Source organism: Notolabrus celidotus, chromosome 7, assembly GCF_009762535.1.
Source record: "Notolabrus celidotus isolate fNotCel1 chromosome 7, fNotCel1.pri, whole genome shotgun sequence".
NCBI lineage: Eukaryota > Metazoa > Chordata > Actinopteri > Labriformes > Labridae > Notolabrus > Notolabrus celidotus.
This window is the reverse complement of record NC_048278.1, coordinates 10,022,332-10,050,031: the sequence shown is the minus strand read 5'-3', so window position 1 is coordinate 10,050,031 and position 27,700 is coordinate 10,022,332. Positions and strand designations below refer to the sequence as shown.

The 27,700-nt window shown below is 41.9% G+C and overlaps 1 protein-coding gene and 1 long non-coding RNA gene across 3 annotated transcripts; one reads left to right on the top strand and one right to left on the bottom strand.

The window, feature by feature from the left end:
- Positions 1 to 2: 2 nt before the first annotated feature.
- LOC117816620 lies at positions 3 to 1,180 on the top strand. The gene is made up of 3 exons (XR_004631984.1): positions 3 to 102; positions 217 to 306; positions 898 to 1,180. It is a non-coding gene; the product is annotated as an uncharacterized LOC117816620 (long non-coding RNA).
- Positions 1,181 to 6,390: 5,210 nt separating this feature from the next.
- On the bottom strand, positions 6,391 to 24,551 carry vps37c (VPS37C subunit of ESCRT-I). 2 transcript variants are annotated; one of them, XR_004631860.1, is made up of 6 exons: positions 24,037 to 24,551; positions 21,056 to 21,165; positions 16,620 to 16,791; positions 13,106 to 13,188; positions 11,403 to 12,958; positions 6,391 to 11,270 (listed from the first exon to the last, which is right to left on the bottom strand). XR_004631860.1 is itself a non-coding variant. In XM_034687833.1 (5 exons), the coding sequence occupies exons 2-5, from the start codon at positions 21,146 to 21,148 to the stop codon at positions 12,251 to 12,253; spliced, it is 1,056 nt and encodes a 351-aa protein (XP_034543724.1). In that variant the 5' UTR covers positions 21,149 to 21,165; positions 24,037 to 24,551; the 3' UTR covers positions 6,397 to 12,250. The 2 variants fall into 2 exon arrangements, 1 of the variants encoding a protein (XP_034543724.1); XM_034687833.1 differs by having other exon boundaries at positions 6,397 to 12,958.
- Positions 24,552 to 27,700: the final 3,149 nt, after the last annotated feature.

The following is a 27,700-nucleotide window of genomic DNA, read 5'->3' as shown; positions in this document are numbered from 1 at the left end:
GATTCATGCAACAAGGGATGTTGCATGTTAAACTGCTGTAGACGCATGCTTTAGACACACAGCTGTCCCTGAAGACTCTCCTGCCTCACATCAGAAGTACAGGTCTGTAGCCTCCTATAATACAAACATTTAGCGGTTGCCAGTTTTTAAAAAGTTTTTCTATTAATGTGATATTGCTCTTTAGAGTTTCTTTTATACAATTCAATTTGGTTGCAGGTGTCCAGTCTACTGTGTCCTCTGCGGATCCTCTCTCTTTCTCAGCAACCCCAGTAAAGAGATCTCATTTGGACCTGGAGGAGAAGTAAGGTATCTGCATACTCTGTTTCTACCAACAGATCTTCCAAGTAATGCAGCAGCATGTATTTAAGTTTGACAGCTTTCATCGCCATGCTAGAACATTCATCAGCCACCATTGGAAAACACTACAGGATATTATGAGGGCTGACTCTCAGGGTATTTATACTTTACTAAATAGTAAAGTTTATTCATGAGTTCAAGATTGTGTGAAGTATGATGACTGATGTCAAGATTACAACACTGTTTTCACAGGGAACTCTGCCAAGTTAGAGAGCTATACAATGATAGACCTCAAGTCCAACACTGTTGTATTAGATATCCAGTGGGTTTGAAGTTGTAATTTAGTGTCCATTTTACATTTCCTAATACTATGCGTTCATTTATTGGTGGGGGTGAGAGGAGACATGAGGTCAGTGGGAGCTCATAAATACCTATTTCTATGTGAAAAGGGGAACGGAAATGGTTTTGTATGTACATGCAAAAACACATCTGGTCCTTGGTGCCCTAACACCTTTGTAGGATCCTCAGTTATTTATTTTGAAATGCTATATCACTTGATTTGGGGCTTTTACTGAAAATAAATGTATTTTTGCACCCTAGGTGTTTCAAAGAAACTGGAGAGATACGATGAAAGACTGTGAGCACTCTAGAAATGGATGAGAAGCATACAGAACTGCATATACCAGACCACAGCTACCTCAACCACTGGACCAGAGAGAGCAGCAAAGTGGACCTCAACACTGAACCATGTGCAAGATATCCACACACAAGAAGATCCTCTGTACACTCTGTGCAAGCACCAAGCGGCAACCTCCGGCCTCAAAATATGAAGCCCATGCAAAAGTGTTATAAACTGCAGTTTATCGAGCGTCCGCTTCAGGCTGGCTGCAGAAATACCGGGCACCACGTACACACCAATTCAAAAAGACGATCTTTAGAGCATTAATAAACATGTTTACAGCCTGGGCCAGACAGCTCATTAACATTTAAAGCAAACCATTCTGGTGTCTTCACCTTCTAATTTGACTGTCAATTTTCCCAATTTTGTGAATTTATTCTTTTACAAAACCATTCTTAACCTAACCCTTGGGTTAGGGTTAGGGTTGTGATTAGGGTTAGGGTTGTGATTAGTGTTAGGGTTGTGATTAGGGTTAGGGTTAGGATTAGGGTTGTGATTAGTGTTAGGGTTGTGATTAGTGTTAGGGTTGTGATTAGGGTTAGGATTAGGGTTAGGGTTGTGATTAGTGTTAGGGTTGTGATTAGGGTTAGGATTAGGGTTAGGGTTGTGATAAAGGTTAGGGTTGTGATTAGGGTTAGGGTTGTGATTAGGGTTAGGGTTGTGATTAGGGTTAGGATTAGGGTTGTGATTAGTGTTAGGGTTGTGATTAGTGTTAGGGTTGTGATTAGTGTTAGGGTTAGGATTAGGGTTGTGATTAGTGTTAGGATTAGGGTTAGGGTTGTGATAAAGGTTAGGGTTGTGATTAGGGTTAGGGTTGTGATTAGGGTTAGGGTTGTGATTAGGGTTAGGGTTGTGATTAGGGTTAGGATTAGGGTTAGGGTTTTGATTAGGGTTAGGGTTGTGATTAGGGTTAGGGTTGTGATTAGGGTTAGGGTTAGGATTAGGGTTGTGATTAGGGTTGTGATTAGGGTTAGGGTTGTGATTAGGGTTAGGGTTGTGATTAGGGTTAGGATTAGGGTTATGATTGTGATTAGGGTTAGGGTTGTGATTAGGGTTAGGATTAGGGTTGTGATTAGGGTTAGGATTAGGGTTAGGGTTGTGATTAGTGTTAGGGTTGTGATTAGGGTTAGGATTGTGATTAGGATTAGGGTTGTGATTAGGGTTAGGATTAGGGTTGTGATTAGGGTTAGGGTTGTGATTAGGGTTAGGGTTGTGATTAGGGTTAGGATTGTGATTAGGGTTAGGGTTAGGGTTGTGATTAGGGTTAGGGTTGTGATTAGGGTTAGGATTAGGGTTGTGATTAGGGTTAGGATTAGGGTTGTGATTAGGGTTAGGGTTGTGATTAGTGTTAGGGTTGTGATTAGGGTTGTGATTAGGGTTAGGGTTGTGATTAGGGTTAGGGTTGTGATTAGGGTTAGGGTTAGGGTTGTGATTATGGTTAGGGTTGTGATTAGGGTTAGGGTTAGGGTTGTGATTAGGGTTAGGATTAGGGTTGTGATTAGGGTTAGGGTTGTGATTAGTGTTAGGGTTGTGATTAGGGTTGTGATTAGGGTTAGGGTTGTGATTAGGGTTAGGGTTAGGGTTGTGATTAGGGTTAGGATTGTGATTAGGGTTAGGATTAGGGTTGTGATTAGGGTTAGGATTAGGGTTGTGATTAGGGTTAGGGTTGTGATTAGTGTTAGGGTTGTGATTAGGGTTAGGGTTGTGATTAGGGTTAGGGTTAGGGTTGTGATTAGGGTTAGGGTTGTGATTAGGGTTAGGGTTAGGGTTGTGATTAGGGTTAGGATTAGGGTTGTGATTAGGGTTAGGGTTGTGATTAGTGTTAGGGTTGTGATTAGGGTTGTGATTAGGGTTAGGGTTGTGATTAGGGTTAGGGTTAGGGTTGTGATTAGGGTTAGGATTGTGATTAGGGTTAGGATTAGGGTTGTGATTAGGGTTGGGATTAGGGTTGTGATTAGGGTTAGGGTTGTGATTAGTGTTAGGGTTGTGATTAGGGTTAGGGTTAGGGTTGTGATTAGGGTTAGGGTTGTGATTAGGGTTAGGATTGTGATTAGGGTTAGGGTTTCTGATTAGGGTTAGGGTTGTGATTAGGGTTAGGGTTAGAACCAGAACTTAACTTAAGCAAACAGAACCAGAACCAAACTCATGCAAACAGAACCAGAACCAAACTCAAGCAAACAGAACCAGAAGCAAACCCAAGCAAACCCAAGCAGAACCGAACCAGAATCGAACCAGAACCGTACCAGAACTGAACCAGAACCGAACCAGAACCATACCAGAACCGTACTAGAACCGAACCAGAACCGAACCAGAATCGTACCAGAACTGAACCAGAACCGAACCAGAACCGAACCAGAACTGAACCAGAACCGAACCAGAACCATACCAGAACCGTACCAGAACCAAACTAGAACCGAACTAGAACCGGTCCAGAACCGTACCAGAATCGGTCCAGAACCGAACTGAACCGGAACCGAACTCAAGCAAACAGAACCGGAACCAAACCCAAGCAAACCCAACCAGAACCGAACCAGAACCGAACCAGAATCGTACCAGAACTGAACCAGAACCAAACCATAACCATACCAGAACCGTAGTAGAACCGAACCAGAACCGAACCAGAACCGTACCAGAACTGAACCAGAACCGTACCAGAACCGAACCAGACCCAAACCAGAACCGAACCAGAACTGAACCAGAACCGAACCAGAACCATACCAGAACCGTACCAGAACCGAACTAGTAGCCTACCGGTCCAGAACCGTACCAGAATTGGTCCAGAACCGAACTGAGCCAGAACGGAACTCAAGCAAACAGAACCAGAACCAAACTCAAGCAAACAGAAACAGAACCAGCTCAAGCAAACAGAACCAGAACCAAACTCGTGGAAACAGAACCAGAATCAAAACCAAACTCAAGCAAACAGAACCAGAACCAAACTCAAGCAGACATTATTAATGTCCTCAGGTTGGCATTGAGAAAAATCAGATGCCTCAGCTTGGATGAGTTGATCCGATTTCTCCTCTCAGTGAGTTTTTGCCCGGTCTTCAAGAAGACTCTCTCTGAAGGAACAGATGATGAAGCCACGATACACAACCTCCTCTCCATCACCTGTATCCTATATCCTCACATGTGATTGGCCGCATGGCCGCCATGCTGACCAATCAAAACAAAGTTCTGCTGTGAGCAGAGCTGGGGCTGAGCACTGAGAGAGTTAAGCAGCGAAAGGAAAAAACTGGGAGCCGGCTCTCTCTCGATGCGAGCCAGCTCTTCTGATTCACTATAAAGCATCGGCTCTCAGAGCCGCAGCTTTTGTTCATGACACATCACTAATGTGCTTAATCTGTGTTACAATTATGAGGTGGTCCATGGGCAATTTTCTCACCTGTAAGGGGTCCCTGGCTCCAAAAAGTTTGAGAACCCCTGCTCTAGCTAGTAGGAGTGCAAACTCCCGATAATGAAAACAAACGTAACAAAAAGAGCGACACAGCTGCACAGAAACTCCATGTTGTAGACATCGCTGATCATAATAGACATCACCATGCAGGAAAACAGTTTAAACTTTTTTAAATATCTGAGAGACCTTCAAATACAGAGTGCGTCTTTACACCGGTGCGATTTTTTCAGAGTTTACGGTAACTCAAATAAAAAAACGTGACATATGCTTTGTTTTATATCGACCACTTAGCAGGATGAATATCATGATTAAACAGGTATATTTTGAGTTTGAGTTGAGTTGAGAAACATTTGTGGCCATTTTTGTCATTCAGTTCTATTTAGGTCATTAATGCACTGATCCTCTGATCATTATTATTCTTTAATTATTTCAGTAAGGCAGCTTCCTGATTCCTTTGCTGGCTCTTTTGTTTTTTTCTTAGCTCATTTTATATTTTTTGAGAAAAGAGAAAGCTGAGATGTTGCCCATCATTGTTACTTGGTTGCACTAACAAAGTGAAGTGCTGCACATCTGTGGTTGCATCTATTATCAATTTGCCATAATTTTTAAGTATGTAAGAGATGATTTCATTGATAGCCATAGACTACATGTCTTTCAATGTAGACTTCCACTGAGAGGAACATATTAGACTATTTAGGAACTAAATTAGGAACTAAATTTAGACTGTCATACCAGCTTGATCACCGATGAAAATGTCCTGGAAATGTCCTGGAAAATGATCTCTGGAAAAGATTAGGAACCCTGGTATTTGCATCATGTTTGCTGATGTTTCAGCTTTTTGCAGCACGTTTGCTCATTAGCAGGAAATCCTAATTTTACATCAAGAAATATGACAACTTTAAGGCTCTGCCTATTTTAAAGCTAGGGTTGGTAGTCACGGGAAAGTAGCATGAATTTGAATGTAGTATTTCCTCAGGACTCCATCTAACCCCTCCCCCCCTCCCCTCGGAGCTCCTCCAAATCGACGCCCCTGCTCACATGCATGAGTGCCGCTGATTCGCGACCATATGATTGTGACTGATTCAAAACCGGTCCTCAGCACATCGTTTGTGTTTCGCACTACGTCAACTCATGTATCACTCAGTGGGAAGAAAACACCAAAACATTATCACAGTGAAAGTTAAAAACACAAACAAACATGAAATGTGCGCGCAGGAGGCGGGCAGAACGGCAGGACAGGAACTCATTAGTTTTATAATTTGGCTCCTGATGGCAGGGATTGGTTGGTGTTTTCCCAGGTTTACTCTGGCTGTAGATGGCAGCTTTTTTTTTAAGAACACATTATGTATTGATTACCATTGGGACTTAAAGATCATTTTAACCAGTATAAAAAAAAGTGTATCTAAATCTGACTACCAACCCCAGCTTTAAAGCTACAGATGCAGAAACAGCCTGTTATGAGCAGGGCTGAAACAGAGGGGTTTACAGGAATGTAAAGTGTTTTTTTCTTTTTGCAATAAACTTCATAGACTTGTTTCGGGGACCTTTAAAACAACACACTCATTGTACAAGTAGCCTACAGTGGTGAGTTAAATTTCCTATCACTCAAAGATCATTCCTTGGATCCTAAACACTTAGAGCAAATTATCTCAGTGTAATTGTGGCTCACCACACATGGCAAAATAGTTTCACACTGGATAGTTTGTAACAGGGACATTAGCATTAGAGAGTTATAGACAACAGGATAGGTATAAAACCAGCTAACAGTAGATCAGTAATACAACACTGTTTTCACAACCAGACTGCTTTGTCCTGATATTCTTGTAACACGTGGTCTTAGGTAAGTTGAGGAGAAGGTTAATATTTAGTGTCAAGGCTTGACAGTGAACTTTACGAGGGAATTGACGGTTTTACCGGTCTGCACATAGACTGATGATCCTCGACTCTCATTATTCCACTCGTCGCAATATCTTAAACAATACAACATATTTATATTATAAATAAAGACTCAAGTGTGTTTTCATTTAGATCAACTTCAGTTTAATTATTCACAACCCCAGAAAAGAGAAAGAAAAGAAAATGTCTTTTTAACAACCAGTCATCATCATCATCATCATAATTCACCATCTGAATGTTTTTAATGCTAAACTCTATTAGAACTCCTCTTTGTGCTTCTTCTAAAACACCGCCATTACTGTCCTCCTCTTCATCCTCATCCTCAGGTCAGAGCAGCAGGCAGGCTACACACACATATGACCCACATGCTGGAGTGTGTCACTGTCTGAAAACATACACACACCTGTTGGTGCGTGAAAGGTGAGAGTGAAGCAGGTGATTCAGACGTAAAGATGTCAGCAGCAGACACGGCTCGTCTTTAACTCTTCATGCTCTCACACACAGTCACTCTGCTGCCGGCTGTGTTAGCTCTGGAGCATTGGGTTCAGGTGGGTCGTGCATTGTCACATGCAGCATGATAGCGTCTCAGAGATAATGTAGTAGCTTTCATAAAGGCTTATTAATGGTTAATCAATCAATAATGGAAGTTTATTGATCGGTTATTAGATTTTAATCATACAAAGAGGTTGTAACTCGTGTTTCTGGTAAACTGAACTGTTAATAAACCAACAGTGCTGTCTTCAAGCGACCAGTTAAGGCATCTCTGACATCTGAAAACTGAAATGTTTGAGGTGAAATCAGATTAAGTTCATGACAAGTTTAAAGAAAATGAGAACAGACCTGATTGATTAGTGGTCCCAATGAAAGTAATCTAATTATTTATCATAAAAATACTTCAAACATTAAAATTAAGTCTACTTTTTCAGCAGGGGGAAATCAGGATTCAAATGTATTTAAAAAGCTACACTGAATTATCAAAAAAGTTATCCTCTAAGAGTAAAAAGGTGCATCGTTAGCACTTCTAAATTAAGTGTCACAGGTCAGAGGTAAAAAGTAAATGTCTGACCTCTTGGCACTTTACTGTTTTAAGTTAGCCATGTTACGTCCACGTAGATAAACTCAAGTATGAGGCATACAAATATCATTTATTAACCATTAATACAGCCTTCACTAATAGCCTCTAGGGCTCCATGAAGAGAGCAGTGATAAAAGGAAGAACATCTACTGAATCGACCTGCTGATGAGTTTGTCTGGATAAAAACTCTTCTGTTGTGATTTTCTCTCCAAGACAACCACAGCTCTTTACATCAGAGCTCCAGACCTTTAAGAGTGTCTCAGTGATCAATAATCAATCCATCTGTCTGTCTGATCAAACACGTGACAAAGTGGCTTCTACACCCAACACCTGTTTTCTCTATTGCAGTTTAAACTTCAGCTCAGAAGGTAACAGACCACCTGCTAATTGTCTGTGTACACGAAGGTCCCTGAAGGCATCACTCTTTTTAAAGATGCTTTCAGAAAATTCCCTTCAGTAGACTTTTAGACTTTGTCACTTTGTCATGACATCACTGAAGATCTCTGTGAGGCTTGATACCTGACATAAAGCTGCTGAAGAGTTTGATGCTGATAATAAACTTTATAATAATCACTCTGCTCGGATTAAAATGAGTGTCAAATATGTGTCAAACAAAATACGGGAGAAAAAAAAAACAGTCATCTGTTATCCTCTCATGGATGAACAGATTAAACTAGACACTCTAATCCAGGTTAATGAAAATAAAAAAATCACTAAAAAACTTTCCCTTTCCTGGAGCAGAGCAGGTGGCGAGCTGGGTTTTGTAGTTCTTTTGGATTTTGTACCTGACAGATTGGGATTCTCTGTTTAAGAAGGTTAATGTCGTTCTGACATTTAAATTTACTCTAAATGATTATCTGACATGCAGTGTGATGAATTAAATGAACATGAGGTGTGTTTGTGTGTTTCTGCATGCCGGGCTCCAGACACACAGCTGCCCCAAAACTGTGCACATCCTCCTGATTTTTAATCTGTAATTTGAGCACAGTATTAGCCTGAGCTATTAAAGGTCCCATATCATGGTATTTTTAGCTGTTTACAACATATCCTACTTTTCTTTTAAACAAAGTTTTGAGTTCAGTTGCAAAAAAAAAACGGACAATTTCAGCCTCTGTAGCCTCTCAGTTTCTAACCTCATTAACCTTACAGGGATCTGAGTGGGCAGGGATGCTAGAGATGAGGCACATTGCAGATTGGCTGCCTGAATATTGTCTGAGAGGGGAGGGTGCAGACCGGTGCAGACAGATGCAGAAGTGGAAAAACACCAAAACAAACATTGTTGGTGCTCCAGAAGAACTCGGGCCATTACACTACACTTAACTGTTGAAGTGTTGCAGCTGCAGTTACAACAGCATGTCTCTGAGTGGCACATTAAAATTCAGGTGTTATACCTACTTTCTTGATTTTCATGTGCCACTTTATGTCATCACCCATGCCAGCAGATAGCCAACAAGAGTGTAGCAGGAAGCAGTAACACTCAAAGATGGGAAATGGGTTTTGCATGCATGCATATGCAAACCACTCATGCTGCTCTTTCTATGATGTTTTCCCAGTAGGCAGGCTACAGAAACAACGTGAAGGTTTTTTCACTTCCACATTCTCACAGTTGCTAGGCTTGAGGATGACTAAAGGTCAAATCGGTATTCGCAAGGAAAATGGGTTTTTCATTATATGGGACCTTTAATGGTTCATCTGGCTGATCAGAGGGTTGTGGATGATAGTCCAGGGCCGAGGTGTTCCAAAGTTAAATTCCAAAGTTTTTGCAATGTTTTTTTGCATACCTTTTTCTTCTTTTTTACTTGATTGTTATTTTTTTCTATTTTACTTTTACATGATTGAAATAAAGACATCAAACCGAAATCAAATCGAAAACTATCCTGAATCAACTTGATCCAAATAGATTAATAGAGATCACCGGAGGTCTAATTGGGAGCACATGCTTTGTTCACAGGGGGCTCCAAAGCCCTCAGTAACTTAAAGATCCATACAGCTGCTTTTCATTATATATTTAGTTTAACATTGATGCCAATTGGAAAAAATGTGTTGTCTGACCAGTTCAGAAGTTTTCTTTTGTACCTGTTATCCACTCTGAATCCATCCCTGTGCTGTGATCCAGACAATCCAGATTTTAAGATTTAAGATATTCCAATCCTACTGAACAGTTTTCAACAACACAAATTGGAAGTTTGATTAGGATAAGACAAGACTGGATTCCCTGATCCTGTACACTCATGTAGTTTGTTTTGCTTTAGGTCTTTTTTTCTGATCAGACACTTTTGAACACCTCAGCCCTGAACTTTGGAGGCTGGGACAGTTTGGATTTGTGTGAATCACCTTTCACTTGTGTGAGGATTAAGAGATTTTAACACTTTAAGACTTAAAGTTTGGAGCTGGAGGACATTTTACTGATCAGCTGATCAAACTAAAACATATCAGCTGAGAGACGATGTAAAATATGAAACTTGATCAGTTTGATGAAATTTCAAACTTCATGTGTAATTGAGAGTGTCATTTATGGGTACCTATCTTCTTCTAAAATATCTATAAACAACCTCATTATGTCATTAATGTTTCACTGAAATCATCGATCCACAGCTGATCACCTTCATGTTTAGTCACAGACCACACGTCCTCAAACGCAGAAGCAAAGAGTTCAGGTGATTTCTGTCCAGCATCAGTTCATGTTTAGGGGAGGGGAGGTCGAAGGGGGGGTAGGATGTGGAACCATGATTCATTCACACACACAAACACACACAGACACATGCACTTACTCCAGAGCTCTTTGCATCAAACTGTCTCTACCTCCCTGTTCACAGAAACTTCAAATTCCCATCAGCCCTGTCTGCATAAGCCGCGGCCGCTTCAACCGAATCACGACCCTCCTCCGATCACCTGACCCTGCTCTGATTGCCTGAAGACCCCATCATGTGAGAACTGAAGGAGCTTTAACACTCGTCCTGACAGAGGTATGTGGAACAAGCTAACAATATGAAATCACACATGTGACAAATGCTATTAGCGCTAACAGCTAACAGCTAAACATGATTCCCCTAATGTCAACCTAAAGTCTTAACCTGGGGTGAGGAGTCGGACATCACTACAATAAGACCGAACAAATGAAAAAGCAGCTCATTACGATGGTGCACAGGTGGTTCAGGTATGTTCAGAGCACTCAGCTGGGTTGATCTCCCCTCCTCCTCCATGAACTTTCCTGCTGCTTCCTGCTACTTGAGGCTGACCAGTGCTCAGTCTGATGACATGTTAGCTAGGACCAGAACCAGGATGTCTCTGATGGAAACCAACTATTCGCTGTTTCACCTGTAGCGAGCATGTCCATGTGTCTCTACTAAGTCTCAGTTTCACTGTAACTAACAAGTCACACTTAACTCAGCTGAAATGTTTCACAGCGCTATGAAGCCAGATTTTAAACAGATTTTATTGTGATTTTGGGACAATAAACAGGCTGAAAGGATGTTGAAGTAACTACATCATGGTGCTGATTTATAAAAAGTCTGAATTAAGGATTTTTCAGGTCTGTCTACAAGAAAACAAAAGAAAACTTAAAATGTTTGTTTTTTGAATGCCAGTTTGTTTTAAGTGTCCAAGTAGACTTTGCACCAAGAGGTTTTCTAACCCATTGGGTGAATTTGAAGCTTGAGTTTAAATTTTGAACCAATGCAAATTTGCAAATGACTTAAAAATGTTTTGTTTGGAGAACATCAGAGGATCAAATGACCTGAGCTGTGAAGAGTCTTTTTAAAAATATCTTACCAAACTCTTCTCAATTTATCCTTGTTTCAGCACCGAGTAAAGGGGGGGGGGGTGTAGACTGATAAAGTTCTGAGACAAGCTGGTGAACATAATGGAGGGTGAGGACGCTAGAGAGACAGATGTTTCCCTAAGGAGGAGGTGGAGGCCAAAAAAGTCTGAAAGATATGGAATAGAAATCTTTTGTTAGTCGTGTTGCTGTATCATCTTCATGTAGTTGTGACTTCTTGCTGAAACACTTTCTGCTGCCCTTTAGCTAGCAGAGGAAAAAAAACATTTTAAAGTTTCACCTATAGTTCTGTCTGCGGGGCACGCACAGCTGAACTGACTAAGAGCTTGTTTAGCTTCAGTGACTGGTAACAAGATGGACAATCCTGAGAAGAACCAGCAGGGGGCGCGAATGAGCATGGAAACATGTTACACAGAGTTGACGGCTGCAGCTTCTCTTTAGTGTTAAATTAAATTGAACTAAATTAAATTAAATGAAAGGCTCTTTGGTCAGAGAAACTGAGGTGGTGGGGGGACAGGTGTGTGCTGCCTCTGATGGTCTGCAGGTGAGAGAGCAGAATGAATCACCTGACACACCTGTGATAGAGTCAAAGTGTTTGTGTAGACCTGAGCCCAACACGATTGAACAGCCTCCAGGGATCACTTTAATCATCATCAGAGCGTTAAAGAAACCGGATCAGGACTAACCAGCTCCCTCTGCAGAACACACACACATACAAACTGCACTCTGATGGAGTGTAACACACTCAGTTCACGTGTGTCATCAGGAGGAGTGCACTCTGTGTTTGGTCTGACTCTCTGATAAGTAACAGACACAAACACACACACAAACACAAAAACACACAAAGATGACGGGGAGGAGTGTATGAAGGGCCAGATACGAGTGTATTCAACACAACAACCTGAGACTAGTGTGTGTGTGGGCAAGGGGGTGACAGAGAGAGAGAGAGAGAGAGAGAAATAGTGCAACAAAGAGAAGTAAAGCGAGAGACCTCTGACTCTGGGGGGAGGAGGAGGGGGGTTAGAAAAGGTAAAAAGACGAGAGGAGGAGGGGGATTGGGATGAGGAGTCAGGTAAGGGAGAAGAGGAGGGGAGAACAGAGAAGAGGAGGTGGAGGGGGACGGGGCTCTCAGGAGTACGGCTGTGGGACCCCGTATCCCGGTCTGTACAGGGGCCTCCCTGTGGGGGACTGAGAGCTGGAGTAGGCAGGCCCCGCGGGGTAGTTGTAGCCCCCGTAGCTGTAGGAGGCAGGATAGGGGGCGGTGCCACTCTGAGAGTGGCTGGGGGTGTACTGGCCAAATGCTGAGCCCGGGTGGGGGGTAGGGAAGGAGGGTTGGGCTGGGTAGGGGCAGCTCCCTGAAGCCGGGGGCCCAAATGCGGGCCGGGGGCCAGAGAAGCTCCCCGTAGGGGTGAAGGATGAGCCGGAGCTTGGGTACGGAGGAAACTGTGAGGGGGGGTTGGTGGGGCCGGAGCTTGCTGCCGCTGCTGTGGGAGGGTTATGGGGGGTGACAGGGTAGGGGCTGTAGGGGAGGCCGGCGGCGCCCCCTGCTGATGAGGAGGCGGTCTGCTGTGAGGGGTTCTGAGGGGCGGAACTCGGTTGCTGCTGATGTGCTGTTGTTGATGTGTTTGTGGGTTGATTCCACGGTGAAGGGGTTGGGTCCTGGCTGCCCACTGATGATGTCATGGCGGTGTGATTGCCTTCACTCCTCTGTCTCAGGATCTCCTGCAGTTTCTCTATCTGAACCCGCCTCCTGTGAGCGAGTGAGCGAAGGGACAGGAAGCGCTCCAGGAAGGAGTCCAATGGCAGAGAACCTTCCAGAAACTCATCTGCTAGAACCTGTAGACACAGACACACACAAACACACACAGTGTTAGCTCCTCAGATAGACCGCTGACCATCTGTAATGTGTTGAAACTAAGGCTGATTAAAAGAACATGCTTTATATGTGTATGTGTGTGTTCGTGTTTTGTGAACAGTTCTGACCTCTGACTCTGCCTCTGTTTTCCCGCCCTCTGTCTGGAGTCTGGAGAAAAATGCCTCAGGAGACACCTGACCCACCATCCCATCTGAGGAGAGAGAGAGAGAGAGAGAGAGAGAGAGAGAGAGAGAGAGAGAGAGAGAGAGAGAGAGAGAGAGAGAGAGAGAGAGAGAGAGAGAGAGAGAGAGAGAGAGAGAGAGAGAGAGAGAGAGAGAGTCAGGTACATTACAACAAACCGGTTCATCACGTGTTAATCTTGACGTCTTTGTTTACAGACAAAGAGCACCTGTGTGTCCCGTCATCATCAAACAGGTGAGAGAGAGAAGTCAACTCCACTCTGACATGTTTTCTTTCAAACTGTTTTTACTTTTTTTCAGTGACAATGAAGTGATGATTACATAAGGGCCATCACCTCTGAGTCTTTTCAGATATAAACCATTACAATTTGGACACACAGGTAAAATGATACACCTTGTACATGTGCAGTTTTTATGTAACATCACAGGTGGGTGTGGCTACATCTTTCTCAGATGGGACTTGACTTGACTCAGGCATTTGACAGTCAAATCAGATAAGTGTGTTTATAATGACTTGTGTCTCATTTCGGCACATAGGTAACATTTCTACCTGGAGGACTTCTTCATGCTACATTTGATACAATCTGCACATTCCTGGATGAAATAACAGCTCCTTTCATTTCAACGATGTAAATAATCCAGTTTCTCCACTGTGTGTTGCTTTTACTGTTTCTCCTATCTTTTATTCTATTTCTATATATTAATTGTATATATTACAAATAACACAAAGATAAAAACTTCGGCTATACAATCTTATCCTGATAGATCAGACGTTCATAACCGTTGTTTTGTCAGTCAGGCAGGGTATAGTTCTCCTCTTTCTGAGTGTCAGAGTCACATCAGCACGTTTTCTTTTCACTTTATTTTTGAACCAGAAAAAAAAGAGTATTACACATCTGACATCTTTTTTACTCAGTCTTTTTTTCAGCAGAGTGCAGACCTCTGTGGTAAAAACTTGTACATGTTCACCACTTCAGGCTCATCTATACACTCGACGTGTAAAGTTTACGGCATGTTGTGCTATTTGTACTTCAGCTCTGTGAGCAATGACTCAGCAAAGAAACAAAACAGCAGAGACCAGACTGACGAAATGTGAATTCACTTAAAGACTTCCCAACCTACATTTGAGATTGTTTACTCTGAGACGCAGCCCCCAAAAAGTTTCTTAAGAGAAAGTGAAAATCTTTCAAACTACAGCTCACTCTTCTCCAGACAGAAGTGTGTGATAATCCTCATGTACTGACAATGTAATAAAGTACTTGAGGAACTACTTGAGCACAAGCTTACAGACACTGTTTAATATGGACAGTCAATATCAATTTTAAATGAGTGTCAGTCATTGTGTTACTGCAGCGTGTGTTCATTCAAGTGTTTCTGACTCTGATCAATCTGTATGAAGACGACTTTGTCTTCTTTCTTTCTGTCTGACTGTAAAGAACGTTTTACTTCATCGACATAGTCAACAAAAATCAATGACAAAATTAAATGACTGCCGGATTTAAGAGTCGATGAGTTGTTCGTGATGTCATTACACATTTTCATACAGTGACAGATATGAGTATTTACTCACCCATCCAAATAATTGAAAACAGGTGTTCCAATCACTTCCATTGCCACAGCTGTGTAAAATCAAGCACCAAGGCATGCAGACTGTTTCTACAAACATTTGTAAAAAGAATGGGTCGCTCTCAGGAGCTCAGTGAATTCCAGCGTGGTACTTTGATAGGATGCCACCTGTGCAACAAGTCCAGTCGTGAAATTTCCTTGCTCCTAAATATTCCACAGTCAACTGTCAGTGGTATTAAAACAAAGTGGGAGCGATTGGGAACGACAGCAACTCAGCCACAAAGTGGTAGGCCACGTATAATGACGGAGCGGGGTCAGTGGATGCTGAGGTGCCTAGTGCGTAGAGGTCACCAACTTTCTGTAGAGTCAATCGATACAGACCTCTAAAATTCATGTGGCCTTCAGATTAGCTCAAGAACAGTGAGTAGAGAGCTTCATGGAATGGGTTTCCATGGCTTAGCAGCTGCATCCAAGCCATACATCACCAAGTGTAATGCAAAGCGTTAGATGCAGAGGTGTAAAGTATGCCACCACTGGACTCTAGAGCAGTGGAGATGCGTTCTCTGGAGTGACGAATCATGCTTCACCATCCGGCGATCTCTGACGGCGGTTGGCAGGAGAACGGTACTTGTCTGACTGCATTGTGCCAAGTGTAAAGTTTGGTGGAGGGGGGATTATGGTGTGGGGTTGTTTTTCGGGAGCTGGGCTTGGCCCCTTAGTTCTAGTGAAAGGATATCTGAATGCTTCAGCATATCCAAGTGATTTGGGACAATTCCATGCAACAGTTTGCAGATGGCTTCTTCCTGTTCTAAAATGACTGTGCACCAGTGCACAAAGCAAGGTCCATAAAGACATGGCTGGGAGAGTTTGGTGTGGATGAACTTGACTAGCCTGCACATAGTCCTGACCTCAACCCAATAGAACACCTTTGGGATGAATTAGAGCGGAGACTGAGAACCAGGCCTTCTCGTCCAACATCAGTGTGTGACCTAACAAATGCACTTCTGGAAGAATGGTCAAAAATTCCAATAAACACAGTCCTAAACCTTGTGGAAAGCCTTCCCAGAAGAGTTGAAGCTGTTATAGCTGCAAAGAGTGGACCGACATCATATTAAACCCAATGGATTAGGAATGGGATGTCACTTTAGTTCATATGCGAATGAAGGCTGTTGAGCCAATTCTTTTGGAAATATAGTGTAGTTTTCTGGAGTTGAATTACTGAAGAGTGAGATATCTCACGTCCTTGCTATCTCTGCTGAGTGTAGCACATGCAACACTCAGCGACAACCAACGGTAAACAAAGCATAGCAACATGGCGGTGAACAATGCAACACCACTGTGTCATAAAAAAGTCCAGGCACATTTGACTCAACGCTGCAAAGAAAAGAGCTGCCTGCAAGATCTGCAAAGTGGAACTTGCTTTTCGTGGAAGCACATCAGTAACGCACAAGCGTTTGAGGAGAAGGCATGCCGACATTCAACTTCAAGGTCCAGAGTTAGAGCCATGCTGAGTGAGGTTTATATTTTCAGTCCCTCACCTTCAAATCTTTATCTTCTAAGACTTCCTGTTTTTCCTTCCTTCTCATCTTTCTCTTCCTCCTCTCCAACCAAGAAACAGTGGAGTAAACTTGTACGATGCTCCACATTAAAACTAAATCACGTGTCTTACATTCGTTAAAACTTTTAATTGACTTCTAAAGTTTATTGAATAATGTTAAAAAGCTCATAGCTAATAAGAACTATTAAGTTATTGTGCAATCTAATATCCAATTAGTCAAAGAATCGTCTTGATAATTGATGATTGATAAACCGTGTTAGTTGCTGCCCTAGTGTCAACAGTCAGACACATGAACAGCTCTTGAGTCCCTCCCCTTACCTCTTAAGGAGCAGTGCTGTCTGTAGTTTTCTCTGATGGACTCCAGCTGGGAATATCTCTCCACCAGCAGCTCCTTCTGGGACTCCAGGCGAGGCTTTATGTCCAGGTTCTGTTCGGCCAGGCTGCGGTTTGATGCTAGAGCCATCTCTCTCTCCAGCTGAATGTTCTGGATCTGAAAACAAACACACGTCAAATGAAATACATGAACAAAGACAAATTCTACAACATTTACTCTATAATGTATTTATTTTGAGTTCCTTTTACAGTTTCAGTTATTGTGTTTTGTCAAGCCTTGGTTTTATATGTATTTCAGATAAAAATAAATATCTAGTCTATCTAGACAATCTAGTTTTCATTATTCTGATAGTTTTTGTTAACAATACAATGCTTGATGTGAAATGTCGGAGAGGAGAAACAGTAAGATGGAATACAGATTTTGATGTTTTGCAACTTTTTGGTTTACAAACCATTGAAACCCTGCATTTATTAAAAATAGGTCAAAGACAGCACATCAAATGTTGAAACTGAAATACTGTTTGATGACAAAATATATAATCACTTTAAATCTTGTGGTGGAAATCTGAAAATGAAAGACTCAAACTACGATGGTTTGTCTTTGTGAGCTTTATCCTGGCCTTTAGTTAGCTTTGCAAAGCGGTCAGCCGTCAGCTTACAGCATGATCTGACAAGCGAGACAAGGTCTGCACAACGGACCCAGAGTGAAGATTCAACATGGTACTTATTAGGAATGTCAACAATTAATCGAGTATTGATTAATAGATTGTTAAGAACTTACTCGAACACATTTTTTTTGTTAAGATTATCTATCACGTGGAACAAACATCATGTGGTCTCATATTTCGTTCAACTATCAGGGGGGTGTTGTAAGTTTAAAGCATGTTTCCATGTGAATCAGCTGACTGAAGGTGTTGCGCACAGCGGAGACGCTCAGCTGGCGGCTGCGGCTGAGTGACAGGTCTCCGTGTGGGCTCTTTTTTCGCGGCTGCCGGACTGATTATGACCCGGTTTCGCTCCCGGCTGACACCTGATCACCTACACATGCTTATTTTTCTCAATAAGAATGAGTAGGCAGAAAACTGGACAATGGGAGTCTAAAGTCGAGCGTGTTTAACGTTTTGAACACCTCAATACGATCCGTAGCTATTCAATACTGTCAGTTATAAACACTGTGTCGTGAAGGAAAATTAGATTCAGGGGAAAAAACGCATTCGGCATTATTTTTTACATGGAAAGCGTTTACGTTTTTGTAATGATTAATTGATAATTGATCGTTAACATTTCCAAAGATCGTTTACGTAAAATACTTTAAATTTACATCCCTAGTACTTACTCTCCTCAGAGTATAAGATGACCGCATATTTAAACACATTCAAAGAAATGTGAGACAAAGCAGAGAGCTTTTTACGACTTCTCGCTTCCTGGTCACCTTCGTGACTTCTCACCCCCTGGTCTGCTCCTCAGCCATGCGAACAGATAACAATATGCAAATCACGGAAGGTCTGGTGTGTGTGTGTGTGTCTTTTTCTAACTTCGAATCAACACAGGAAGAACATTCTATCACGTCTGTATTTCTCCCATAACAATCTGAAGCCAGCAACGCATTTCAGAATAGTCGGGACAGGGACAACAGAAGACTGAAAAAGTCATGTAATGTTAAAAACAGAATATTGTCCCTAAGTGTAGAATTGCAAAGAATTAGTGGATTTCATCATCAGCTAAAACTGTCCTTCAGTCTGACGAATCAAAATGTGACACTCTTTTGTAAAATCATTGACGTTACGTGCTCCACTATAAAGAGGAGAGGGCAGAAGCTAAAGCACGTCCAAGGATTTAAAGTGGCAGAACAGTTATGTAACGAATGACAAAGAATGACACAAAGTTGAGGAGGTGTGTGTGTGCGTGTGTTATATGGCTCTGTGAGTCTGTAGATCTTTGACTGCAGTCCAACTGTTAATGAGCTGCTGAACACTGTGCTGACTCTGTACAGGGGATCATTAACCTGAACGTGCTGTCTCTGTATCTCCTGTTGTTCCAGTGATTAGATAGATACTAATCAATGACAACTTTGATCATCTTGGAGCTTCCACTTAAAAGAGATGTTAATAACATTAACTGCAATATAAGGATCTCTGTCTCCTCCCACTGTCAATGTACAAAAAAAACTTGTAGAGTTATTTTTCAGTTTTTCAAACAGTAGCATCTGAGTATTTATGAGCTAGGTTATCACATTTGCTAACACATCTGCTAAAACAGGAGATGGTTTCTATCTATCAGAGTACCAGCACTCTTCCACAGATACAGGACAGGGCTTAATGCTGTTAGGTGTACTTAAACTACTTTATTAAGCCATTAATAAGCTCAGACTGCAGTGATACATTCACTAACACGGGACTTCCACCAGATCTGTGTCCAGTCCGTCTCCAATCCGCTGCGGTCCAGCTCTGTGCTCTCTCGTCTCTCAGTCAACACCCACCGGTTGTATTTTCAGAATGCAGCACAGAGCAGGACCGCTGGACAGCTGGAGTCATGTGACCGAGGTTTTCCTGGGGTAATCAGTGAATATAGGATTATCCTCCTCTCCTCTCCTCCTCATCCATGTTTTCTTTATCAGCCTCTGAAAACCTCTGACTTGATGACTCCAGGCCTGGCTCCGCTCAAAATGACATTTTGTTGTCATAGTTAAGTTAAAGGCGATGTAACGATAACACAGAATGTTTTATTCTGAAAATTGACCGGCTATTAAAATTTTGTTTTGGTGCCTGACTTCCTGTCCCGCTCCTTCTGCTCTGTGCATATCGATGCGTCGTGCTCCAGCATCCAGCAAAAATAGAAGTGTTGCGTATCTGATCTGTTGCGTTCCGACCTGCCGGATCAGAGACACAGCCGGAACACAACGGAGCGGATCCAGTGGGAGTTAACACATTGACTGGAATAGAAACCTATCAGATATGGTGCCGTGATGGATCAGAGACGGACCGAACACGGACCTGGTGGAATTTGTCCGTAACAGTCTGAGTGAGGTGTTAAACAGCACGCAAGAAGGGATGGGTACAGCCAAACGTAAAATATGTAACTAGAGATTTCCGGGCTCTCAGCCTAGATAAACGATGACCCCTTTCTGTAGCTAATTTCTAAGAAAATCTGCATCTCCTCTCAGATTAGTGCTCCAGTCTCTGCCGCTCATGCACATAGGGTCAGGACTGTATTTAAGGAAAGGGCTTCTAAAATGTACAGAGTAAAACCAGTTGCAACTTATTAATGAAACTATTTTACCTGAAAAAAAATTGCCGTCTTGAATTGAGTGACAAGCCCTGAAGTGAGGCAGAATGTTGACATAAAACACCAATAGCAGGACAGTTTTTTCCATTAGCTTAAAAGGTGTTTTTGGTGCTGATCAGGTACTGGTTCCAAAAAATACAAGTTCTCTATACCTATCCCTACATGCAGAGAGATAAAACGTTCCTGTAGATTCACAAACCTTCTGCTTCCTCCAAAGCAGATCTTGTTAAGACTTTTCCAATCTACTATAAAATCTGGAATATAGGTCACACTAGTATATAATACACGGCCTATTTTAGGGCGTCTGCAGAGGGAATAAAGGTTTAAACTGTCTTTCTGTGTGATGGCTTCCACTGCATTCAGCAAAGTCAACAGTGTGCAGATGTGTAGCTCTTTCATCATTATGTTTTCACTATGTAGAGTTTGTAATGCTGCTAGCTATCATTCTGGTAGTTGAGCTGTTAGAGGATGCAGCCAACTCTTTAGTTTAAACAGTTTTAAGAGTTGGCTTTATACTCTAAACTTTACGGTAACGGCAAGTCAGGCTACAGTGAACTTAAATATCCCTTAATTACAGATCGGCTTACTCTGTAGGTAGGTTAATGCATAGAACCAGGTTAATCTACTGACTTCATTAAGACTGGTTGGATGAAGTCGTTACAAATATAGTCTAGCTCACCTGCGGACCTTCCTCATCTGCTTTTATTTGCCTTGGAAATATCTGAGAAAACAATTTTTTTGCAGTGGAAAATATTTGTCATAATTGTATAAGAGCAGCTCATTTTACAGTTTGTTTTACGATTTAAGAACATCCTCAGCCCTCCCCTGTCAATATGGCTCCACCTGACTCCTCCTCTGTTGGTATTTGGCCAGCCAAAGGCAAACAAAGATTGTGCTTATTTCTTTACGTCTGTCCACACAATGAACAACAGAGCTTGGACAGTCTCTACACAGTAGACTGTAAGTTGCTGCCCTTATCCTCAGAGACGTAGCTGTTTCTAAGAGAGCCAGAAAAAGATTAACCAGGCAAAGTCAATGTTAGTTTAATGACTAAACACCTTTCAGCATCATAGAGGAGGACCACACAATCCTCCCTCTGGAACATGGCAGCCAAACAGAAAGCGAAGCATCATTACCTCATCAGACTCCAGAGCCATAGACTCCACCCTCTCCGGCGTGTCCAGGAGCTCCTGCAGCTCTGATTGGCTCAGGTCCTGGAGCTTCTCCATTTGATTTGCCAGGATGGCTGTCCATCATGACGGAACCAGGAAATAAGAGTAAAACACAGTATTTAGAAACAGGAAGTGAGCAGTCAGAAGCCTAACTTGTTTGTTTAAATGTTAGTAACCTTCATAGGATGACAATTTGTAACTGACTCATCAAGAGACAACCATGTATTACACTACAGTGTATGCACTGTAGCTTAAATATACTAAATTATTGAAAGTAATAGAATCTTTATTTAGAATCCTGCTGTCAGGGTGTGTCTAGGCTCTTTTGACTTAACACACCCCATACACATGAATAAATAAAATATTAACCCTGTCTGTTTCCACTGATCATTACATCAGAAGATGAACTTCTTCAGATTAACTCTTTAAAGAAGATGTTTTTCCAAAGTCAGTTCACAGTACTTAAAAATGTCCAATCAAACTTGTCCACACTAATGTCAAAAACACATTGTTGTTGTACACTGTTTTCAACATGTTTATTTTTGACATTTTGTTTTCCTAATGGCTTTTCTACAGTGCCAACAAACGAAAATGTGTGACATTAAAATGCTAAGTGAACCACCTAAGGTTTTCAAAATTACTGATTACTTGATACTTTTCGATGGCATGCTTTCAACCAATGCCCAATGTTGTTTTACAGCTTAATAGTAGATTAGTAGATACATGATATATTATACCTATAAATTATACTTCTTATAAACTCCCCACACCTCCACACAATCATGAAGGAAGGTGAAGGGTTTTGTTTGTTTGCTGCTTAACTCACGCCTCTTTCAGCCTGCTGTATGTGTCTCTGACATTTTATGAAGCCCCTTTGGCATCACATAAAGCTGCACAAGTTAAATTTATGTCTGATGCAGACAGAGCGAGAACAGAGGAGAGAGACAGAGGTGTTGCCTGGTCTCTCTCTGTCTTTTATCACTCCTGACTGTTGGCAGGGAGCCTCACACCACTGCACAGCCACTGATGTTAGGAAATGTTGAATATGAAAAAAAAAAGAGAAATACAAACAAAACAGACAAACGTAACACTCTCTACAGTTACACAAAGGTGTGTAACGATTCATCCACTACATCGATGTATCGATTTATATTCCTACGATCCGACTAAATCGGACGACATATATCGATCTAACATTGTTTTAAAAGGTAATAAATCGACTGTATTGATGCTAGGAAATAAGGTGTTGGATTTAAGCACGGCGGACTTTATATGGATGTGTTTTTTCTTTGCACTTTTAATGATAAAGACGTTAAACGTTACTCAATTCACGCTGCCTGTCTGTGACGTCATCGCCACGTGCCAGCAGACAACAATACATAGCATGGCGGATGGCAGAGGAGAAGCCAGCAAGCGAGAAATTATCAAGCCACACACACTGGACCGTAATGATTACAGTCCAGCGTGTGGAAACACTTTGGCTTTTGCAAAGACAGAGATATTCTAAATAAGTCGCTCTCTGTTTGTAGGATGTGTAAAGGTCAAGTGAAGTGCCACGGCAATACAACAAATCTATCCAACCACCTACTAAGGCACCATGGGATTTCACACAACGCCAACCATCCAGGCACCTCTTGCAGCGTTCCCGATACAGCAGCAGCGCAAGGTGACATCAGCTCTGCAGAAGCCTCTGGCCTTGTTTGTTTATATCCATAATTAATGTATACCTGATTCCCTTACAAGAAACAACAGGAATCTAGGACTGTCCAGTGTCAAGGTATTTATTTCAGTCACACTGGTTGAGTTTTTGGCTGAAAAGTTACTGAATCGGGCTGCACGGTGGAGCAGTGGGTAGCGCTGTTGCCTCACAGCTAGAAGGTTCCTGGTTTGAATCCCCCGCCAGGCAGGTGCCTTTCTGTGTGGTAGTTTGCATGTTCTCTCTGTGCATGCGTGGGTTCTCTCCGGGTACTCCGGCTTCCTCCCACAGTCCAAAAACATGCTCACCAGGTTAATTGATCACTCTAAATTGCCCGTAAGTGTGAGTGTGTGTGTGAATGGTTGTCTGTCTCTCTGTGTTAGCCCTGTGATAGGTTGGCGACCTGCCCAGGGTGTACCCTGCCTTCCGCCTGAAGCTGGGATAGGCTCCGGCCCCCCGTGACCCCTAATGGGATAAGCGGTCGAGATAATGGATGGATGGATGGATGGATGGCTTGATGGATGGATGGAAGTTACTGAATCGATTTAGAGTCACTGAATCATTTTGGATCGTATCGTTCTAAATGAACCAATATTGTCCTTTAATTGTATGGGCAACCACAAATCGTGAATCGTTGTTAAAAAGAATCTTACACCCCTAATTACACATTTAATGACTCATTTGTTTAGCATTATTAACGATAAGACATTCTGTTTATGGTCATTATTTTCTAAGGAAATCCTGTTTATTTTTTCCTTTTAGTATTCCTAACTTTATGAGAAGTTGTTACATGTTCAGTGACCTTTACTAAACCAGCACAATGTGCAGGTTGAAGATCAAAAACAACTCATAATATTCAAACTGGTGTCAATATTGTTTGATTTTTATTTGTATTGTTGAAACTGGTGTCGTAGCAACACAGCCAACAACAACCTGTGTTAATGTATATCCCGCCTCTGACATGGCAAGCAGCCAATCATAGTTTAGAATTGTGTGGGAACCTGGAGTTGTCAAACAGATGTCCCAGGGGCCGTGCCACCCCTGCCCAACCCTGCGGACACGCCCCTGCCCCGCTGGCAGAAGGTCTAACAGACAGATGATTTACTGCCTGGTACAGTTCCAATGCACTATGAGTGTAAGTGACTGTAGGCCACAAACACAACCAACAGTTAAACACACAAAAACACACACACAAAAACAAACACGCTCACGCTGAAGCATTACTGTAGTGAGGGACACTGATACTCACACGATGCTAGCAAACCAGATTGAGGCTGACTCTGACTGCAGGTGACATCCAACACCTGAGATTTATTTCTCTGACAGCTGACACGTCCTCAGACCCGCACCGGCTGGATCCGGATCAACCGAAACCCACAGACTCCTTTGATCCACACGCTTTGACCGGTTAGCTAGCTCGCTGCTCGGCCGACGTACAGCCTCACCTGACGGTTCCGCGTTGTTGAGCAATCCGGGTGACAACAACAGTCGGTATGAGAGCAATGTCAGGCACTCAGCCACCGTCAACTTCGAGGGAAGCCCAGCGATCAGGCGGCCAAAAACGGAGCCCTGAACGAGTCCACTCGGTGCTGGGGGTCAATGATGAACGCCTCTGAGTTCTTACAACGCCTACTGTAATAATTAGAAGACTGTGGTCGGCCAAACGGGACAGAAAATGACTAAATTCTCGCTAAAAATAGCAAAGTTTCACTCTACACTGACAGGAACCGCCGCCATTTTAGGAAGAATCCACGTCTTGTGGTTTGCAGGGGGTATCGGACCAAACCAAAATAATCAGACCTAACAGTGCTCAATTGTAAGAAATTCACGATTAAAGTCAAAAACCTTTTTTATTCTGCTAATGTTTCATGACATATTTTTTCAGCATTTATTCTATATTGGCCCCTTTTCTCGCTGCTGTCCCCCTACAAGGCAACATGGTGGTTCAGTCCTGGTCTCAGCTGATATAAGGGAAACCCCTATGTGACGGTTCTGTTCCATATTCGCCTGCCAGTGTGCTGCAGTCCTCCTGCTAAAGGCTATAAACCATAAACATGTTCTTTCTGAGCCCACAGCAGTTTTCCGAGGAGAGCAGCACCACTGAGTCACACCCGGACAGAATAAAGGACCTCTGTTTGGTTTCAGAGCAGGCTGACATAGAGACTGGAAACAGGGTTAGCTTAGCTTCAGTTTTTCATGAGGGGGGAGTGAGTTATAGTGAGACATTAAGCACATTTTAATCCATCTGACATCAATAACTGCTGTTAAAAAAGCAGATTAGTTTTAGTAGGACGTCAGGGCTTTAAGTGCAATAACTTCACACAGTTTCAGTCTGAGCCAATAACAATAATGGATACTGGTAGGAAAGATAGTAGCCTACAACTCTGTGCCATAAAAAATGATGGTAATAATTATGAATAATTGGTGTTTTCTGTGATTTAAACTTCCTGTCTGTCAGAGAATAGACTTTAAAATCCTTCTGATGGTTTATAAAGCACTGAATGGTTTAGGCCCAAAATACATTGCTGATCTGCTGATACTTTATGAACCATCTCGACCTCTGAGGTCATCAGGTACTGGTCTGCTTTCAGTCCCTAGAGTCATAATGAAACATGGTGAAGCAGCGTTTAGTCATTATGCACCACATATCTGATACCAAAGATTAAGACTTTTTAATTTGTCTCTGCCTTCCTATCTTAGCTTATTTTAACTCGCTTTAAATGCACATTTTACTTTTAATATATTTCTAATTATCCTTTTCTGTTCTGTTTTATTATATTTGTCATTTTAATTATGTTCTTTTATGCTTGTCTGAATGTTTCCAATGCTTTTAATGTTTTAATGTAAAGCACATTGAGTTGCCCTCGTGTGTGAAATGTGCTATACTAATAAAGTTGCCTTGCCTTGCCTTACATTTAACTTTCCGAACAGTAGTGAGACATGTTCAGATAGCACATTAGTCATACATAAGTATTAATTGCATTCCCAAAACATTTTACTACCTGTGCTTACCATTATGCAACACAAGTGCATCACAGTACAACATGTGTTTCAGTGAGTGAGAATGTGTTTGCAAGTTGTGTCTAAGAGGTGAAAAGTGCAAATGGTTTTGCCAAAAGAGTGACTGATTCAATGCATGGGTTCAGGCTGCTAAGAATTTGGTTCAGACAATAGGGTTTAGTGTTTTAGCAATTGGGAAATACTGTAACAGGAGAATCACAGTCTCACACAAACTAAAATGTAATGATCACGGACAATCTGTTCCGACACAAATAAATACCCCACAGTCCGGACCTGGTGACGAGCAGGGTAAAGGTTGCTATGAGGACATTTTCCTCTCAGTGGCATCAGGAAAAAGGATAGGCTGATGCTCTGGTTCTTTGTTAAAATTAGATGACTCAACCAAGGATACTGATGGGCAATTTAGTGCAAATAGCTAATCCCCATCAGCATTACAGTAATTCACCCCTGACGGTCAACTGGTGATTTATACAGCTAACAGAGACGTATTAGTGGGGAACATGTTTCAGTGTTTGATTTCTGTGCGTTTCTACTTGTCTACTTTAAAGGTGACATATCACGTTTTTTTCATCAAAATATATTGGTCTAAGAGGTCCTCAAAACATGTCTTTAAAGTTTATGCTCAAAAAAACACTTTGAAATCAGATTTTGGCATGCCTGAAAAACCCTCTTCTTCAGTCCTCCTCAGATCACTCTGTTTTCCCTCTGACCACGCCCCCTGAGGAAGTGGATGTGCCTTGGCTGTCCAGCGCGTTGATCTAATGTTTACATGTTGGCTGAATATACACGGCTGCTCAGAGATTGCGTTACTTCAACCCTCTGAATCTGATCCAGAATCTGATCCTGACAGAGAGGCGTCTGTAGCAGGACCTTTCTGAACGATTGGTCACAGATTCTGTGTTTCTTGTTGTTTTATTTGTCAGTATGTTGACGTGTGTCTTGGTACACAGCTACGACATGTAGCTATGTAGCTATGCTAACTAGCGCTAGCACTTATCCATGATAAATAAAAATCATCCACTAGATCTTCAGCCAGCACAGCTGAACCATACCGGATACAATACGTGTACTAAAGTCACGGTCAATATCAGGCTGTGAGGCTCTCCTGGTCCACTTCACTCCTCCCAGTTTACTGAGCCGGTGAAGTACTTTTATAGAGTCGATGATAGACTCTCGTACCAAATATGTCAATGTGTCAATGTGTCCTCGGCCAGCGGTTAGAAAAACTCAATTGCAGGTTTCGACCTTGAGATGGCATACGCTACACACATTTTCAACACAATTTGAGGAATTTTAATACTTTAGGCTCAACTGCTGGGATTCACAGATTACTAAATCCTTATATAAATATGTTTTCAGCTTAAAAAAGTGGTTTTGGGTTTAGTTACACTTTAAAATGTTCTCAACATTACAGTTAGTTCGATAATGAAGTGATAACAGATTAGGACGGATGCACTTCATTAGCCATCTTAGATTGTGACTGAATTCAGCACTCTCTATTCGGTTTACTGTACAGGGAATTCAACATTTCATAGTGCTGTCTGAATTCAGAGTGAGAACTATTATGCAATATAGTGAACCCATTACATCTAACAATGCATTGTTAAAAGTAATTTAAAAGCAACAGTCACAGACCAAGCTAAATACAATAATGCATTGTGGTGTAAAGTAAAATGACGGACAGACAATGCAGAAAAGCTAATGTAGTGTCTTTTTGCAGGATATAACTATATGATATTATTGATCACATCAATTATTGTTATTTATTGTAAATCCCCAGCTGACTTCAGACCACACAGTGTGACATAGCAGCGTTGTCTGTTTACAGTCAGTTTGACATATTTGATAAATCAAATTCACTTAATCTGGGTGGATTTTCTCACACAGAATAG